We start from the raw sequence: 18,174 nt of genomic DNA, 5'->3' as shown, positions 1-18,174 counted from the left end.
AACTACTCCAGTGTCCCTAGCAAGAAAGCCCTAAATGGGGTCAAAGAATTAGACATGACTGCAACAAAATAAATTGCTGTCTATTCTCATAACATAGGAAGTCCTTTGCCATTGCAAATTCAGGGAACTGAGAGTTGGAGTTTCACAAGGGGATCAGTGAGGTTGGACTGTGGAGCTCATGGAGGGAAGTCAAGCAGAAGAAAACTGGAAGTGTAGGAAGAACCCAGATTGTGAAGAGCCTTTAAAAACAAACAAAAGACCTTCTATTTAAACCGGATGATCATGGGCAGTCTCACGGGCTTTTGGAAAAGGGAAATTATAGGGGCAGGGTTGGGCTTTAGGAAAACCCTTTGGCAGCTTTAGGTGGGGAGACCTGAATTTGAATCCTGCCTTAGATGCTTATTAGTAAGGTGACCCTGGGGCTGTCATAAAAACAAAAACTCTGCCTGTTTCCTCATATGTAAAAATGGAGATCATAATAATAGTACTTACCTCCACCCAGAGTTGTTATGGGGGTCAAATGAGATTTGTAAAGCATTTTGCAAGATGCTATTAATATAAATAAGAAGAAACAAGTAAGTGTCTGAGACCAGATCTGAACTCAGGTCCTCCTGACTCCAGGGTCAGTGCTGCATCCACTACACCACCTAGCTGCCTTCCACCTAGAATGGATGTTCATAAAACTTGAGAATCTTCCTGACCTCTTACACAGTTAATCCACAAGCATTTATTAGGCACCTTAACATGCCAGATACTGTGCCAATCAATGAATGAAATAAAACCTAATCTCAAAGACTTAACTATCTAATGGGAGGTAGCAAGGACAAAAATGAGCATGGCATTGTATATGGGACAAATATGAAGAAAATAAATGCAATGGAAATAAAAGCTAGTTTGGGAGGGAGGTAAACTTCATGATGAAAAAAGTGCAAAGAGCAACTCTGTGAGGCAGGGGAAGGAAAGGATAGTTCAGACTTGGAGATGGCCTCTGGGAGAGAATAGAGAGAAGGTCAATCTGGTTGGATTGCAAAGTGCAGGAGAAGAAGCGATGTCCAGTGAGGCTGGGAAGGCAGGCTGGGCTCAGATATAGAGGTCTTTAAAAGCCAACAGAAGAGTTCCTAGTTTATGCTAGGGGTAACAGAAAGCCATTGGACTTTACTGAGCAGAGGAGTGACACAGTCATGTCTGTGCTTAATAAAAACCCTTTGGCTGCTGTGTGTGTAGTTTAGACTGGAGGCAGGGAGGCTGAGGTGGAGACCACCACACTGATTTAAGTGAGAAGTGATGAGGGCTTGGACTAAGGGGACAGCTAGCTGAGTGGAGAGAGTGAGAGCTGGTGCTAAGTAGTCTCAGCCACCAAAGCAACTTCTTTGATTAAACCAGTCCTCAGTCATTGTGATAATACTCTGGAGGTTGAATTGAAAGACGGTTTCCTTGTCTCATTCAGGACGATTCCGACAGCTGGAAGTCTTGGATCATGTGACAACCGCCTTCTCCTCTCTGCTGAATAATGTCAATAGCCTGCAGAGGGAAGGCCAGGAGAAGAGGCAGGCAGAGGACCCTAAACTGGCCCAGATGAACCTGATCCAAGACAGACGGAGAAGGATTGGTCAACTCCTCAGGAGAGCTTCAAAACAGACAATCAGAAGGGACGGTACACAGAGAAGAACTGAGTCACTCAGGGTGAAGGAAGATCTTCTTCCTTCCCCTGTGGAGTCAGACAAATGTCCCTCTCTCTCGTCTCTTAGAATGCACCTTGCTGACCGCAGCCACCTAGGTCCTTTGACAGAAAATCAACTTCCCCTGGCCAGCAAGAAGCAGATATCAAATGAAGCTTCACCATTTGTACCAGGCAAGCCATGGCCTCCTCTCTTGTCCATGGCGCTAAAGCAGCATCCCCTTCCTTGTGCTTCAGAAGGGTCAACCAGAGACAGAGGCTTCCAGGAGAAAGTTCTGATTCTGTCACACAGACTCAGGCAGGTGGCTCACATGGATGGGAAGTCACCCGACTCTTTTGAAATGGAGGAGGTCAGTATAATTTTGTATGGTGCCCTCTACCAGTTGGAAACTCACCCATCCTCCAAGATGTGATTCTCCCCGGGAAGGATTTCCTGATCACCCAAGCCAGAACAATCTCTCTTCCCTCTTTCCTCTCCCAACACTCTACATTTGACCACTCACTGAGCCAGAGTCATGGTATACATGGGCTATCCCAGAGTTTGAGGTAGGATGCCTTGATTTAGAACCAGAATGGACTTCAAAGGTAATTAGGCCAACCTCTTCACTTAACAAATAAGGAAACTGAGCCTCAGGGTGGTTAAGTGACATCATAGGATGATAGACGACCTGGATTTGGACCTAGAAGAGCCTTCAGAAGCCATCCAGTCCAACCAACTCCCTCTTGTTACAGATGAGGGAACTGAGACCCAGGAAGTCCAATGACTTGCCCACAGCTCCCAGATGACCATCTTCAATTAGTTTTAATTCAGTAAACATTGAATGAAGTGGCTTCCCATGAGCAAGTTTTGGGGCTGAACACTGGGGTCACAGAGACCAACCCTAAGCAGTCCCTGCCCCCAGGAAGCTTTTCATTCTAAAATCAAGGGCTCACTTGATCAGCCATATGGAACAAGTAAATGGGAGTCCACAGCCAATATTACTCCTGGAGAGGCAGTGATTTGTGGCTAGAACTCTGCTCCAGGGTCAGGATTGACCTGAATTCCACTCCCACTTATCACCTACACTGAGGTCACTTAGCCGATTCAGTCTCCACGGATGCCATGAAGCATGAGAAGCAACCTTTGGTCACCAGGGCTCTTGTTAATCTACCAGAGTAGCAAGGGAAACTTTCCCCATACATGTTCTTGCCCAGGCCATGGGCTCCAGGAGAAAGCATAATCTGGGCTCAGAAACAGGAGAGATCCTCCTGACCTGAGAGAGCCAGGAAGAGTCTCCCAGGTAGTATAGAATTTGATCAGGACCTTGAAGGAAAATTCTAACAAAAGGAAGGCAATGCTCATGTACAAAGAAAGTCTGAGCAAAGATGGGGAGGAGCAGGTAGCTCCTCAGAGAAGCAGTTTTTGGCCAGATACACAGAAAACCTTCCAAATAATGAGCTTCCAAAAGTGAGATGGGCTTCCTGGGGAGGTAGTGAACTCCCTGTCACTGGGGGTCTTTGAATGAAGGTTATCGTTTTGAGAAGTATTATTGAGGGAACTTTGCTGTGTTATAGCAGAGAAACTTTTGAATTCTAAGGTTTCCCATATTCATAATTTGTTAATCCTTAGGCAAAATATAAAATACATTCCTGACCACATAACCTGAGAAAAGATGTTTGTTTTCCTGTTTCCTGAGAGCCTTGCGCCTTAAATAGAGGCCCAAGCAAGATTACATATTTGTTTGTGAAAGACAATCCTCAAAATCCCCTTACAAGAAATGGAAACTATGCATGAAATCTGTAACCCTTCTCTTTCTGCCTCTCTCACCTTGAAGACTGAATCTCTTTCTCGTGACTGAGTTATCTGTTCCCCACTGGGAGGGACTTGAGAAGTTATCTTGCTCAGCCCCCTCATTTTAGAGATGGGGCCCAGAGAGGTCAAGGAGAAGCCACCTCAACAGGAATTTATTAAAGTGTTTACAATGTGCAAAAGTTTAAGGTGACCAATCAAGTCCAATACAAGCCCAGACCATAATGGAATAGAGAAGACAAATTGCAAACAACTATGTATAAACAAGATGGAGATGGGAAAGTCTAGCTAGAAGGTGGTAGGACAAAAATTTGAACTGACTTCAGTCTGACTCCAACCCCAGCAATCTTTCCATCATACTCGATGGGTTCAGTATTGTTCAGTGCTTGAGATTGTGGAGTAGAAGGAATGGGAAGAAATTAAGCCCTCTGCTTAGCTCTTACCAAGTATTGAATTTGATTAGTAAAAGCAAGTTTAGACTGGCTGTTTGACCGAGAGATTAGAATTAGGAGCAGTAGATGGATGTGGGAAAGAGATCATCATCATCATCATCCTTACAAGAAAGGTGAGGCTTAATTGTTTCTTATGCTATTGATCCAAGGTTTCCTGGGTAATTTAATCCAATTTACCTGGGGGTGGCATCACGGGACAGTGGAAAGAACACTCCCTCTGGATTTGGAAAACCTGAGTTCAAATTCTGCCTTTCGTGTTTACTTTCTCTGTGTCCTTGACAGATCTCTGACCATCATGAGCCTCAGTTTCCTTCACTCTATAGTGAGAGGATTGAGCCCCTTAGATGGCCCTTGAAGCCCTGTCTGCTTTAGAATAGCCCTATAAGCCTATGATTTAATTCTGAAATGAGGCAGGGGACATGCAGAGCTGGTCTTGAACCCAGAGAGACCTGGGTTCAAATGCTGTTTGTAATTCTGATTTGTGTTTCTGTCCAAAGCACCTAATTTCTCAATGCCCCAAGAAACTCTTTAAGAAAACAAGGGGCACAGAGATAGCTTACCAAGGATCTAGATAGGTGAAGGGACTTCTATTGGCAGGAGTTCTCCAGCCCAATGAAATCAAAGATCCTGTTAAAAAAAATAAACAACCCATAACCAAAAAATGTGCAACACTCTTTGCCTGAGGTTAAAGGGGATAATGAGATAAGTAAATCAAAGTTCCTGCTCTCAGGAAGTTTATAGTTAAGTTAGGGTAGCTAACATAGTTGTAAAAATAACTAAAAAAATAGAATGTCATATTTACATGAGAGAAGGCAAAAAAAGGTTTTTAATCCATGTCAAAGAAAGGAGACACCATCTCCAGGAACTCCAGTGACCTTTGATTTTTCCTACTGCCCGATACTATTCACTATCCTGAAACATGAGCTTTGTGACTAATTGCTCTCCCCAGTTCCCCAAGGGGCCAACATTTCTAAGCAGGGAGTAGTACATTGGCCTATAAGATTACAGAAACGACTTGCAAGAGGAAAAAGTTTGGTTGTTTCTATTGCTATAAAGCCTGCCAGATTCAATGCCAGGCCAGGGAGGCCAAGACGATGGAGAAAGGACTGATGAAATTGTTGTTGTCTTTGAATGTCTCAGGTTCAGAGCTTTGAAGAGGAACATGGAAATCCATTGGAGGCAACCTTGGGCACAGTCGGTAAGAATGAATCCTTAGGATCAGTTTCACTAGGCATCATTATTCCTAAAAGAACATTGAAAACACAACTTGATATGTGAGTTAAGCATAATTGTATCTATGCACGTGTGTGTTTGTATGTATATACATGTCCAATATGACTGGAGAATAAGATCATGAAAGAAGATAGGACCAAAGAAGCAAAACATCTTGGTTTTTTTTAAAGGGAAAATAGTAGACTCTTCAAATTATAGGCAAGTGAGCCTGCCACTGATTTCTGGAAATAATTGAGAACCAATAGTTAAAGATATGGTTAATGAACATCTAGAAAGGGATGAAATGATTACATGGATGATGAAACATGGCTTCATCAATAGACCTTGAAAGATAAAAAGAATGTCCTTTTGAAAGGATTAGGAATAAATAGATATTGTTTACCTGTGAAATTCTAATGAAGCAGAAAGCAAATTTTGGAGTAGACTATGGTAGGTTGAGGTGGATTCAAGAGTGATTGGACTCCTATCGTTGACTTGGACAAAGGGACGGATGGGATTTCTGATGAGTAGGAGAAATGGCTAAGGTACTGAACAGTAAAGTCAGGATTCAAAGTATCTTGACAATTTTTTATTGTTGTTTAGTCATTTTCAGTCTTATCTGACTCTTATCTGCCCCCCATCTGGGGTTTTCTTGGCAAAGATCCTCTATAGGTTTGCCATTTCCTTCTCCCAGTCATTTTACAGATGAAGGAACTGGGTCAAATAGGATTAAGTGGCATGGCCAAAGTCACATGAGAAGTAAGGGCCTGAGATCAGGTTAGAACTCAAACCTTCCTGACTCCGAGCCCATCTACAGTACTACCTGGTGCCCCTTGATAGGATAGACTAGGAATTCAACTTGGGTAAAAGTCAAGTCTTTTTTTAGCATTCAGAAATCAATTCCATAAGGATAGAATGAGAGAAGGATGGATAGAAATTGTCTTTAAAGGAAAAAAAAAGAATCTAGAGGTTTTAGGGAATTGCAAGCTGCATAGGGTGAGATGATTCTCTATCAGTAGGGTGAGATGGCAGCCAAGAGTCTTTGTGATCCTGATCTGCATTAACACAGATGTGGTTCCTGATTGATATAAATGGTAAAAGGATATAAAATGGCAATTTTAAGAAGAAATCAAAGCTATCACTATAAAAATGCTCCAAATCACTAACAATTAGAGAAATACACAATAAAACAACTTCACCACCTCATACCTAGTTAATATGATAGAAAAGGATGAAAAAATATGATAGAAAGGATGCAAAAGCAATTGGGACTCTAATGCACTGTTGGTGAAGTTGTGATGCCATCCTCTCCTTCTAGAGAGCAATTTGGAACTATGCCCAAAGGGCTAGAAAGCTCCTGAGGAGTCAGTGGAGAGGGATAGGATCAGACCTATGTTTTCAGATGATCACTGTGATAACTGAGTGGATATGGGTGAGAAAATGTCAGCAGCAGGGAGAGCAACTAGTAGCTAGTGCAATAGTCCATGTAGGAGATGAAAAAGTTCTGTAGCAGGGTGATCACGGCAATGTCAAAGGAAGGCAGCACATACAAAGGAAGGAAAGAACCAACAGGACTTGCTCCTAGATTGACTATTGAAGGTAAGAAAGAGTGAAGAGTGTCTGGAAGATGGCAGTGCCCTAACAAGTCACAGGAAGTTTGGAAGAGGAGAGGGACTGAGAGAGAAAAGATCACGGGTTCCCCTTAGGATGCATTGAGTTTAATAGGTCTATATATCTGGTTTGAGATGATCAAAAGGCAATTGGAGAGGGGAAAGTGGAGGTCAGGATAGAGATTAGCTCTGGATAAACCGACTTAAGAATTGTCAGCATAGAGATGATAATTGAATCAATGAGAACTGATAGGATCAGGAAGTGAAAAATATTGCTAGAGAAGGGAAGAAGGACCAAGATAGAGTCTTGGGGGAGACCCATGGTTAGCATGCATGACCTGGAATGAAAAAGGGGTGGCTAGGTGGTGCAGTGGATTAAGCACTGGCTCTGGAGTTAGGAGGACCTGAGTTCAAACCCAACCTCCGACACTTAATAATTACCTAGCTGTATGACCTTGGGCAAGACACTTAACACCACTGCCTTGCAAAAACCAAAAAAAACCCAAAAAGGACCACTGTCAGTTTTAGAGAGAGCAATTTTATACGAATGATGAATGAAGTATCTAGACTTCTGAGCATTGAGTGGAAATGACCTAGCCTTTCTGGATTTTTGTCCCTAACCTATAGGCAGTTTGTATAAGAAAATCACTAGCACAGTCTCAGTTGTGGTGTGATTCATCCAGAACCTTGCTTCCCATTCTCTCTGTGTTTGGGTCTGCCATTGTCCAGGAGTGTCTTTCTTTCAAGACTGACAGAGAACAGGACAATTATTAAGATAAGTGTCCTGATAGGCCATCCCAGAATTCTGGAGAAAGTTTTTCTAGTCTCTTCAGTGTACAATTTTGTTATCTTGGGCAGTGATGGACACTTCTTGTCTACACCAATGCACCACTTGTAGGCAATGACGCACGTTTGATTTATGATTCCTACCTCCCACCTCTATTCCCACCTATTCCCACCTCTGTGATATCTATACATTTGCAAAGACCCTCCAACTCAGCCCTGAGTATTTTTGTTAAACACCAGTCTTCTTTCTTTCTTTCTTTCTTTCTTTCTTTCTTTCTTTCTTTCTTTCTTTCTTTCTTTCTTTCTTTTGATAGAGAACTGATTTGAGTTAGAGAGATACCAGTGTGTCTCTCCCTGGCAGGAATGAAGTTGTGTGATGCTAAGCAAATCTGGACTAAGACATTCTACAAATAGCAGAGTACGTAACAATCTGCAAAAAGAGGGGAAGGGTTTCTTCACTGGTAATTCCCTAAGAAGAAAAATAATCACAGATAGAGAGACAGACAGACAGAGAATGAGGGAGAGAAGGGAAAAAAGAGATAGAAGAGACAGAAATTGAGAGAAGAGAGTGAGAGAAAGAAAGTCAGGGGAAAAAAAGAGTGAGAAAAAGAGTGTGTGTGCCAGTCATTCCCCAAATACATCTGGAGTACTGGAGGTTGGCTAATGAACTTCCAGCAAATTTGTTCTTGATGCTCAGAACACCATTCCCCATTCACCCATACTATCTGAAAAGATAGATCTGTCAGACCTGGATGAAGCAACTCCACTGACTCTCCATTGTTCTAGGATAATGTAGAGGCTCTTCTGTTTGACTTTTAAAGTCATTTTTGATGTGATTCATGTTTCCAGGCTTATTTCTCATTCTCTTCCTTTGTCTCCTCTCCCTTCCATCCAACTTGGCCAACTTTCTACTTCCCCTAGGAGACAGACCATCTCTTGCCTATTTACTGCTGCACAGGCTATCCTCATATCTGGGGAGTTTCCCTTCTTATTGTTACCTCAGATGAGATAATTTAAATCTATTTTTATCTATTACTATAGATATATTTATTTATATGCATCCATAGCTGGATGCATATAGATAGAGATAGAGATATGTGTGTATTATATATATATATATATATATATATACAGACATATATATCTATATCTATATCTATATCTATCTATCTATCTATATATATATATCTATCTATCTATCTATATATATATGGTGATCAGGGCTAAGTGACTTGCCCAGGATCAGGATCACACAGCTATTATCAAGAGTTTGCAGCAGGATTTGAATTCAGGTCCTCCCAGTTCCAAGGTCAGTGCTCTATCCACTGCACTACCTAGCTGCCACAGTAAGAGGATATTTGAAAAAACACTTATCACATAATAGACTCTTAATATAGATATGCTTACTTCTAACCTTCTCTCTGGTCATTGTTGACACCATTCAAGACAGAGTTCAAGGGTCTTCTCAGTATTTGACTTATGGCTTTTTTTTTTTTAACAATTGTTAAAAATCTACCCTTTAATTTTTTAAAAAAAATTATTTATTTTGAAATATAAGCTCCTTGAGGGTAGAGATTTCTTCTACCCCCCCTTGTATTCCAGGTGCCTAGGAAGGATCTGGGTCATAGTAGCTGTTTAAAATATGCTTTTGATTGCATTGAATAAATCTAATTGATGGCCTGGACTCAACCTCAAGTGAATTCTCCAATCCATTGCAGACAAAGGGATGCTTTATTATTTGACCTTTTCTAACCTTATGTTTTTGTGAAGACCCTCAATGATCATCTTGGTCTGCTTTAGCCTAGCTAGGGCAGAACATCTCTCTTTCTCCTGGATATTGCCTCCAATCTGCTTTCTCATCTGAAAGACATTTTTTTGGAGTCAGGAAAGAGTGGTCAACACCAAAAGACTCCCGGAAAGTCCAATGGTGCCCAAGGGGGCCCAACTCCTGCACGGAGGGCCATGATGGTTTCCCATCCCATAGACCCTGTCCCTAATCTCTGTAGTCTGCCCTCAATTTGAGTCCGATTGCTTCATTTTCTCCACTCCCCATGAAAAGCAATTCCCAGGCTGCCGTGTATCTTCTTTATATTTCTCCATAATGTCGTCTCTGGCTGTTTAACTGCGGCAAGCTTTATGACAAGGGTAGGCTGTTTCAGGGCTGGGTGATTTTTTTTTCTTTCCTGGGAGGTAGGAAAGACTTCATTTGCAGAGTTGCCCTCCACCCCAAATAGCCTTGAATGACTTACAAGGAAAACTGGGCGGGTTTTGTTCCCCAAGCTGTTTTACAAATATTACCCCCTTTTTTTAAAAAAAAAATTAGGCCATTTTATCATTGTTATAAATAAGTAATTGTACTGGGGAGCAGGGATAATCCTTATTTAATTAAATTCATCTATACTCCCAGGTTGGCAGCAACAAGACATATGTGAGACTAATACCCACAGCCTGGCTTGCTGTGGTTGCAATTAAAAACCTTCTCTACAGTAGCAGCCGTAGTTTAGTGTTGCTTTTGGCATTTACAAATTCTTTTATTTTGTGACTTTTTTTTTCCACCGTACACATATGCTGGAACAGCTGTTGCTTATTTGTTGTTTATTCAAATCCGTGGGCTCTGGCAGCAAACTCCATTGTTCAGTAATGAAGCCTTCGTCTCTGTCCTGTATTAGGACCCATGGCTGGATGACAGGCAGAGGGCTGCCTCCCAGTAGGCTGCCACCGCCATCACCACCACTGCCATCCCACTCCAGGCTGGCGATATGGAGTCCAGAGCTAGCCATCAGGAAAGAGAAAGGCAAAGTAGATGGCGGGTGGTGGAGGTGAGGAATGAAGTAGAAGGTCAAAGGGATGGGAAGGTCATCCACCGCTTCCCTCTTTTGTTTCTGCCTCAGTGGAACATTCTTGGTCTACAGGTTTTTTGCTGAGATTTACTGAGAGTCTTGTCACTCCTACTCTTCCTTTCTATTTTTAATTTTCTCTTTGGTTCACAAGGAGAAGGGCTACTGAGTCTCAACCTCATCCCATGCAACAACTGGATGGCTAGCCACTCCTGTTGGGCGATGCCAAATCTCCACTTTGGGCATGGTCACTCCAAGTTCTGCTTCTGTTTTTATTCAACTCCAACTTCAAATCCCTGGGTCCTCAGGCCCTCCTCCACAAAGGCCAAGAGGGCCCGAGCTGACCAGAGGCGAGAACTGTTGGTCCCCAGAGCTTGGCTGCCAATTCAGAGACATTAGCCTTCTGGAAAACCCCTGTCTCGCCCAGGAGGCAATCAATCAGGGATGTAACCACCTCCATCTGGCACATGATGACATGGAAACTCACTATTAGCACATTTGTGCTTCGTCTTGTCCCCACTCATGGTGCCAGGGATCAAAAGCATCCTCCTCCTCTTTTCTCGGTAGCAGCTGGGAACACGTTCACGTCCCAGCATGCGGAGTTAACACGTTGGCTCCTGTGACTTATTAAGTAGCAATTCTTTTAATTATCACACCTTCCTTCCCTCTCCCCACCTACTCCACAGACAGCTTGGCACTTGGGGGATATTCTGCAGCAGGCAACCGGGAGTTTTTTAATTGACTGAATAGTTCTATTAGTGGGATGTCTGTTATTAGCCATCATCAGATGAGGGGAACAGTCACTGTTATGAACTGATAGAACCCAAAGTATTTCATTGGATGATTTTAATTCCCCAGGGCATTACTATCTCCATTCATTGACTTAAAAGGAAAGTAGACACAATAATAGACTGAATCAAAATACGAATGTAGGTAAGACTCATGGCTCAACAGAAGAGACAAAAAGAATCCTAAAGTCCTCTAATTCCCTTCCTTTCCCTGGTATGTGGGAAAGTCTACCTTTCCCTGTTGATGAACTTATGTCACTCAACAAACCCTTATTAATTTGTTGTCCATCCCATTATTTGGTGGCCAGGAGAAAGTGAAATTGTTGTTTCTGAGTTGATGGGCTGCTCCTTTCAAATCTAGAAGCCAAAGTCCTTGGAAGGAAATTAATGGAACTTATAAATATGCATATGCATGTGGATGAATGTTGAAAAACTTTTATAACATGTAACTGGAAAAATAAAATATCAATTGTGTTTAAAAAAAAACAAAATAAATAGAAGCCAAAGCCTTTTAATATTGGTAGGATCCATCAGAGTTTGCCCTCCAGGTACAGAGTTGTCCTTCCTCACCACCAAGTTCAGAAGTCATCAAGTATTTAACAAATTCCTACTGTGTTAAATGGTAGGAATACAAACAGGAGAAGAAGGAAAGATAACCTCTGCCCTCAAGGAGTTTCTATTCTGGTGGTTGAAGAAGAAAGCAAGTCAAAAAGTTGGCCTGGCACCTTTCCTGAAAATGGAGGGTAAGGGAGGAACTGACCCATCAGAAAAGGGTCAGACATTGGATGGAGGCTTTCTCAGAAGGGATTACCTGGAATGAACCACACAAGCTAGGTGGGAAACTCAAGCTCAAAAGATCATAGGACCCTGAATCTAAACACCAAAGTCATCTCAGAGGAAATCAAATTCAACCACTTCATTTTATAGGTGAGAAAACCGAGGTCAGGGAAGTTAAGAGATTTGCCCAAGATCAAAGAGTTAAGATTAGATTTGAACCCAGGTCCTCTGTTTCCAAAAGCTCATGATTTTTTCAGAGTACCATAGTGCCTGTTTCTAAGAGAAGAAGCATCACTTAATGATATTGATTGGCACAAAGATGAAGAGTCCTAGAATCACAGAATACTGGAGTTGGTACACTGGCAGCCATCCGCTCTAACCAGACTCTATCACCCAAGAATATCCACTAGAAGACACCTGACAAGTAGTTATCCAGTCTTTCTTTACAACTTCTAGCTTTACAGCTTATGCTTCCCCATAAGGTGGCCCTTTCCATTTCTGAGAAACTCTAATAATTAGGGAATCTTTATTGACATAGGGCAGATAGGTGACACAGTGGATAGAGCACTGACCTTGGAGACAGGAGGACCTGAGTTCAAATCTGACCTCAGTCACTACCTGTGTGACCTTGATCAAGTCACTTAACCCTGACTTGTCTTATATCCAGTGTTATCTCCAGTCATCCTGATTCATGTCTAGTCACTGAATCCAGATGTCTCTGGAGGAGAAAGTGAGGCTGATGACTTAGCACAGCCCCCCTCACTCAAATTCAGTTAAGGTGCTTGTCATGGCATCTCTTCCCTGATGACATGGTCTTCTTCAAGAATGAAAGATAAAACATTATTGAAATCAAGTCTCCAAGTCAACTGCTTTTCAACTTGCACATTTTTGTCCCTATTTTTGCCATCCAGAGCCCAAAAGAACAAGTCAAATCCTTCTTCCCACCATCAGTCTTTCCTATAATTGAAATTTGCTGTCATTTATCCTGAATCTTCTCTGAGTTATAAATCCCCATTTCATCACAGTAATTTTCATGTGATGAAAGCTCATTAATTTGTCAATGAATGTCTTTGATTGAAGTATCCAGAATGTTCAGTAGAATGCAGTTTGGTCAGGGCAGAAGATGGGGAAACTATTTGCATCTTATCACTGGAAACTTTGCTTCTTAGAGTGGTCCAAAACTGCTTTTGACTCTTCTCACAGAAGAGAATTCTGTGTCCTGGAATGTCTTCCACCATCCATTTGACTAATTTTATGTCTCAGGTGGCATGCTAAGATGCTGGTTGGTTCTTGGCCAGTATGGAAGAAAACCAAAATGCCATCACTATGTTAAAGACATATTATAGTGTGTCCAACTGGGTCTGGGAAGATCAATATGAGCTCAAAATGTTCTACCACAAATTGGGCACAAATTATCTATGTAAACACTTAGAGTGGGTATTCTATTTCAATTTAAGGAAATGGGGTTAAGTGACTTGCCCAAGGTCATGCAACTAGGCAATTATTAAATATTTGAGGTCGGATTTGAACTCAAGTCCTCCTGATTCCAGAGCCAGTGCTCTATCCACTCTGCCACCTAGCTGTCCCTCTAGAGTAGGTATCCTAAACTTTAATGCTACATTTACCTATGAGCCACTTCAATTTTACTTTGTTCATAGAACATAGTACCCTTTCTGATGTGGGCATGTCATGCTGGGTGGTCCTGTGCCAGTGTCTTCCATGCTGCACAATCAATTCCAAAGTTCTTAAGTATCACTTTTTCTAATATTCCCTCCCCTTCACTTTCCTTCCACCCACTGTGAGTGCTTGCCCTATGTGAGTTCTCCATAATAGAATCTTTTTGGCAAGCCTACATTTGACATTCTAGCACTGTGGCCAGCCCATCGTAGTTGCACTCTCTGTAGTAACATTTGAATGCTTGGCAGTTTGGCTCCAGAAAGGACCTCAGTGTCTGGGATCTTCTCCTGCCAAGTGATCTTCAGCATCTTCCTAAGACAATTTAAATAGAAGTGATTCAGTTTCTTGGCATGGTGCTGGTAGACTGTCCGTGTTTCACAGTTATAAATAATGAGGTCAGCACAACAGCTATAGAAATGGTAAAATGATATGGGTGATGTCTTTTGATTCATGCATAAATTGGATTTAAGTGAGGCAGAATTGCACAAAATTGCTAGCATCACTTTCTCTTCCAAAGTCATCACAGTCCATTGGCAAGACAGAATCAAGACAACTGCTGATGGCTCTAGATGGAGTGGATGACCTTGGAATCTTCAATGTCTAAGCAAGCTCTCAGAGCTCCACAGCTTCTGCTTCAGTTACCTGCATGGCTATTGGAATAATGTGTTCTCATCTACCCATTCTGTCAGGGGAAGTCTTCACATGTGTGGGCTGGAGACACCCTTACATTACTGATGGATTTGAGACCCCCTCATTTACTATCAACCTGGTTTAGTCTGTCTGTCAAAATGGTTTCCTGGGGTGTGGCCCCATGGTCATGCAACAGTTTCTTGAACCCACAGGTGAGTTAGGTGGCTCAGGTGGACATCTAAGATAGAAAGCCATCCTGAAAAGGGTTTGGCATGCATCGTACCGAGGTACTAGTCTTCCTTGAATATACCCTACACCCCTGGGTGCTAGGGTGCGGGACATGCAAAGATAAAAGGGAGGGGGAGTTAGGTAGTGCAATGGATAGAGTCAGGAGGACCTGATTTCAAATCTGGCTTCAGATGCTTGATATTTCCTAGATGTGTGACCTTGGACAAATCACTTTAAACCCATTGCATAGCAAACTCCCCCCCCCCCACCAAAAAAAACAGATAAAGGGAAACAAAATGTGGCCTGGGGGGGGGTGTAGTTCAATATCAAAGTAGAAATTCAGGGAACATTACTTATCACTCAGAACTCATGCTATGCATGATGCCTAAAATCTTGACTTTTGGAGCAAAGACTTAGCAAAATCTAAGTCATCTCCTTATGGGCTGGACAGAAGTAGGTGACCAAACTCAAAGGGCTGTAATGAGTATATCTTCCAGAAGCCGGAAGTCAGCAGTTAGGGCAAGAAGCTAGCCATTCCTTACTCTAAGGCATCTGCTTCTGACTTCTCACCCAGAAAGAGAAATCTTTCTTCTCCTTCTCCACTGGCCACTTTGAGGAATCCCCTGCACCAGGAGAGCTGGTCCCAGATCTCTTTTCTTTGAGAAGAGAGGTTAAAGAGGTTGTATCATTTCCCTGCTTTCCACTATCACTCCCTTTACCTCACTTCTTCCTCCTCCTGCACTGACTGATCTGCAATATGGTCTCTCTTATCTTTGGCCAAGTGTTCATTAAAATAAAAATCTCCTGTAATCACCAGATCCACTGGTCCAGACCCATTTGGATAATGCCCAAAGGGAGAGGCCACTGAAGAGGTCATCTATTGCCAGGAGACCTAGACAGCATGATGTTTAAACCCCCAAATCAATTGTCTTGGTAGAGCTATCACCAGCCAGATCCTGAAATTTAGAGGTCAAGTGGAAATGTTTGAATTCTCCCTTCTTCTAAGGAACCATAGAACCATCTCTTCCTTGGGTGGCTAAGGTGTGATAATGAATGGATTATAAGAACTACAGATAGTCAGATTTGTATTTCAATCCCATCTCCCATACTTCCTAATTGTGAGCAAAATTCTGCAAACCTCAGTTTCCTCCTTGAATATAACAATGCCTCTAATCCCTCTCTAGCTCTCAGAATTTTGATGAGGGTTAAGTGGGTTGCAGTACACGCAGTCCTTTGAAAATGTCAAAATGCCGCATAAACATCATTTATTATGATTATTGTACTCAATCACTTCCTTTTAGAATAAGCATGATGCTTTGGCATGCCATGTGGACAACAGGCCATGCCAATAGGAAGGTCAGCAGTTAGGGCAAGGAGATGGACTTATTCCCTTACTATAAGGCAAATGCTTCTGAATTCTCATCCCATTCCATTCATCCCCTCCTCCACCAATGAGGCCACCATGAGGAATCTACTGCCCCCCAGATCTCTTTTCTTTGGGAAGAGAGGTTAGAGAGACTTTGTGCCAGAGCAGCTGAGTTTGTGATTGATTTCTTCAGCTGCCAGGACTTGCCGCCTTCTGCTGCCCACATCAGACACCAATGAGGATATCTGCCATGGTCTATTTCCCTCTATCATCTGTAATTTGCTCACCTGCATGGTAATAGCAAAGGTTTCGTTCAGGTAATGGGCTGATGTATTAACTAATGAGACTTGAGGTTAATGGATGAGATAGAATATTATACAGTAATGCAGTTCTCTAGAATGCTTATGAAATACATAGGTGGGTGCATAGCCACAGACATAGATGGATACAGGACATGTGTGCATGCATGTATAATTTTAGGTCTTGCTTTTCAAACTTTTTATGATCAGTCTGTAGGAAACATTAGACTCATATCATTATTTTTCTCATTGAGGCTGCTAAAGTGACATAGTGGGTGGACTCCACCAGACTGGGAGTCAGACCTGCCAGAGATCAAGTCCTGCCTCAGACACTTATTAGCTGTATGACCCAGAGCAAGTCACTGAACTACTCTTAGTCTCAGTTTCCTTATCTGTTAAATCAGGAAAATAGTAGCACCTACCTCACAGAATTGAAAGGGATAAAATAGTTAAAGTCATTTCATCATTAAACATCTACTGTGAATCAGACATTGTAGTAAGTGCTGAGGAAGCAAAGAAAAATGGTGTCAGATGTCAGGGAGCTCAGAGTCAAATACATGCAAATACATATATACAAACAAACCTAGGCAAGAGAAAGTATAAAATGGTACAGGTAAGAGGACTTGGAAAAGTTTCTTCTAGAAGGTAAGAATTTGACTGAGATTTGAAGGAAGCCAATGGGGCTAGGAGATGGAGGTGAGGAGGGTTGAGGGCCAGCTAGTATGGAGAGAGAGAGGCAAGGAGCAGCCAGGATGCCATAGGATGAGAAAGGGAGGAAGGCATGTGAAGACTGGAAAGCCAATGAGGGGGCTAGGTCAGGAAGGATTTGAGAGCCAAGCAAGGAGTTTTATATTTGATCCTGAAGTAAGAGGGAGTCATTGATAGTGAGGATGAGGAGAGTTATAGGGACGAGGGACAACCTGGGTTACTGGATCACAAAATACTTAGAGGGCTGCAAAGCCTGAGGAGACTGGGAAAGTAGAAGGGTGATAGGTTAATGAAGAGCTCTGGACACCAAACAAAGAGATTTTTATTTAATCTGGGAAACGAGAAGGAGTCACAGTAGTGGATTAGATGAGAGAAGGGATAATATCGCCAGACCTGGGCCTTCAAAAGGTCACTCTGACAGCTGAATGGAGAATAAACTGGAGTGGGGAGAGACTTGTGGATGAGACCAGCCACCAACCTGTCCATACTCCAGTGTATATGTGTACATATTTGACACTGGAGGATTCCTAGTGTGAAGTGAGAAAGATCTATACAAGGGTGACCACAGTGTCAAAGGAATGTCAAAATGAGAGAGGTTATGAAGGTAGGAATAACAGGGTTTAGCCACTGATTGGATATGAAATATGGAAGAATTGAGGATGGCATCTAGGTTATGAGCCTGGGTGACTAAGAGAGTGGGGGCCCCCTAGGCCCTAATTGGGAAGTTAGATAGTGAAGACAGATAATGAGTTTGAGGATGAATCCGAGGAGGGCTCATCTGGTTAGACTTCAGGAACCTTCAAGTTCCAAGCTACTATAATAGGAGTTGATAGCATCCAGTGCTTTCCATTTGGGGTAATGTTCCATTTAGAAGACAAATGGAGACATTGTTCTTCAGTCAGGGCTCTGTCAGCCAAGGGTGCTTGCAGGGGAAGTAAGTGGAAGGTAGCTCAGAATGAATCAATGGATCAAAACTTCTCAGACATTGTGCTAAGCATTAGGGATGCAAAGAAAGTCCAAAGACCATCCTTGAGCTCAAGGAGCTTGTCCTTTAATGGGGAAGTACCATATAAACCATCACATGCAAAAAAAAGATAAAGAAATATAGAAAATAAATAAGAGTCTGTCAACAGAAAGAAGGCTCTGAGCGAAATGTTATAGATAAAACAACAGGCAGTCTTACCTTCTTTTTTTGAATTTTTTTATTCCCATACTTAAATTCTGAAAAAAAAGCATTTCCTTACACACAGCAGATCCCAGAGAGAATTCTCCGTGAAACCAGAGAAACAATTTAACTTGCTTCTTTTTAAAATAGATAATAAATTATAATATGCAAT

General features: G+C 42.1%; 1 protein-coding gene across 2 annotated transcripts in view; it reads left to right on the top strand.

Annotated features, from left to right (window-relative positions):
* ITPRID1 (ITPR interacting domain containing 1) overlaps nt 1-18,174 on the top strand; it is a 152,596-nt gene that overhangs the window by 79,024 nt on the left and 55,398 nt on the right. For both annotated transcript variants that reach the window (XM_074199015.1, XM_074199016.1), the window contains 2 exons: nt 1,448-2,028; nt 5,060-5,117. In XM_074199015.1, the coding sequence (XP_074055116.1) occupies nt 1,448-2,028; nt 5,060-5,117 (639 nt within the window). The remainder of the gene's footprint in view (nt 1-1,447; nt 2,029-5,059; nt 5,118-18,174) is intronic.

This window comes from Macrotis lagotis, chromosome 8 (assembly GCF_037893015.1).
Source record: "Macrotis lagotis isolate mMagLag1 chromosome 8, bilby.v1.9.chrom.fasta, whole genome shotgun sequence".
NCBI classification, from domain to species: domain Eukaryota; kingdom Metazoa; phylum Chordata; class Mammalia; order Peramelemorphia; family Peramelidae; genus Macrotis; species Macrotis lagotis.
The sequence above is the reverse complement of the archived record's forward strand: the minus strand, read 5'-3'. Positions and strand labels throughout refer to the sequence as shown.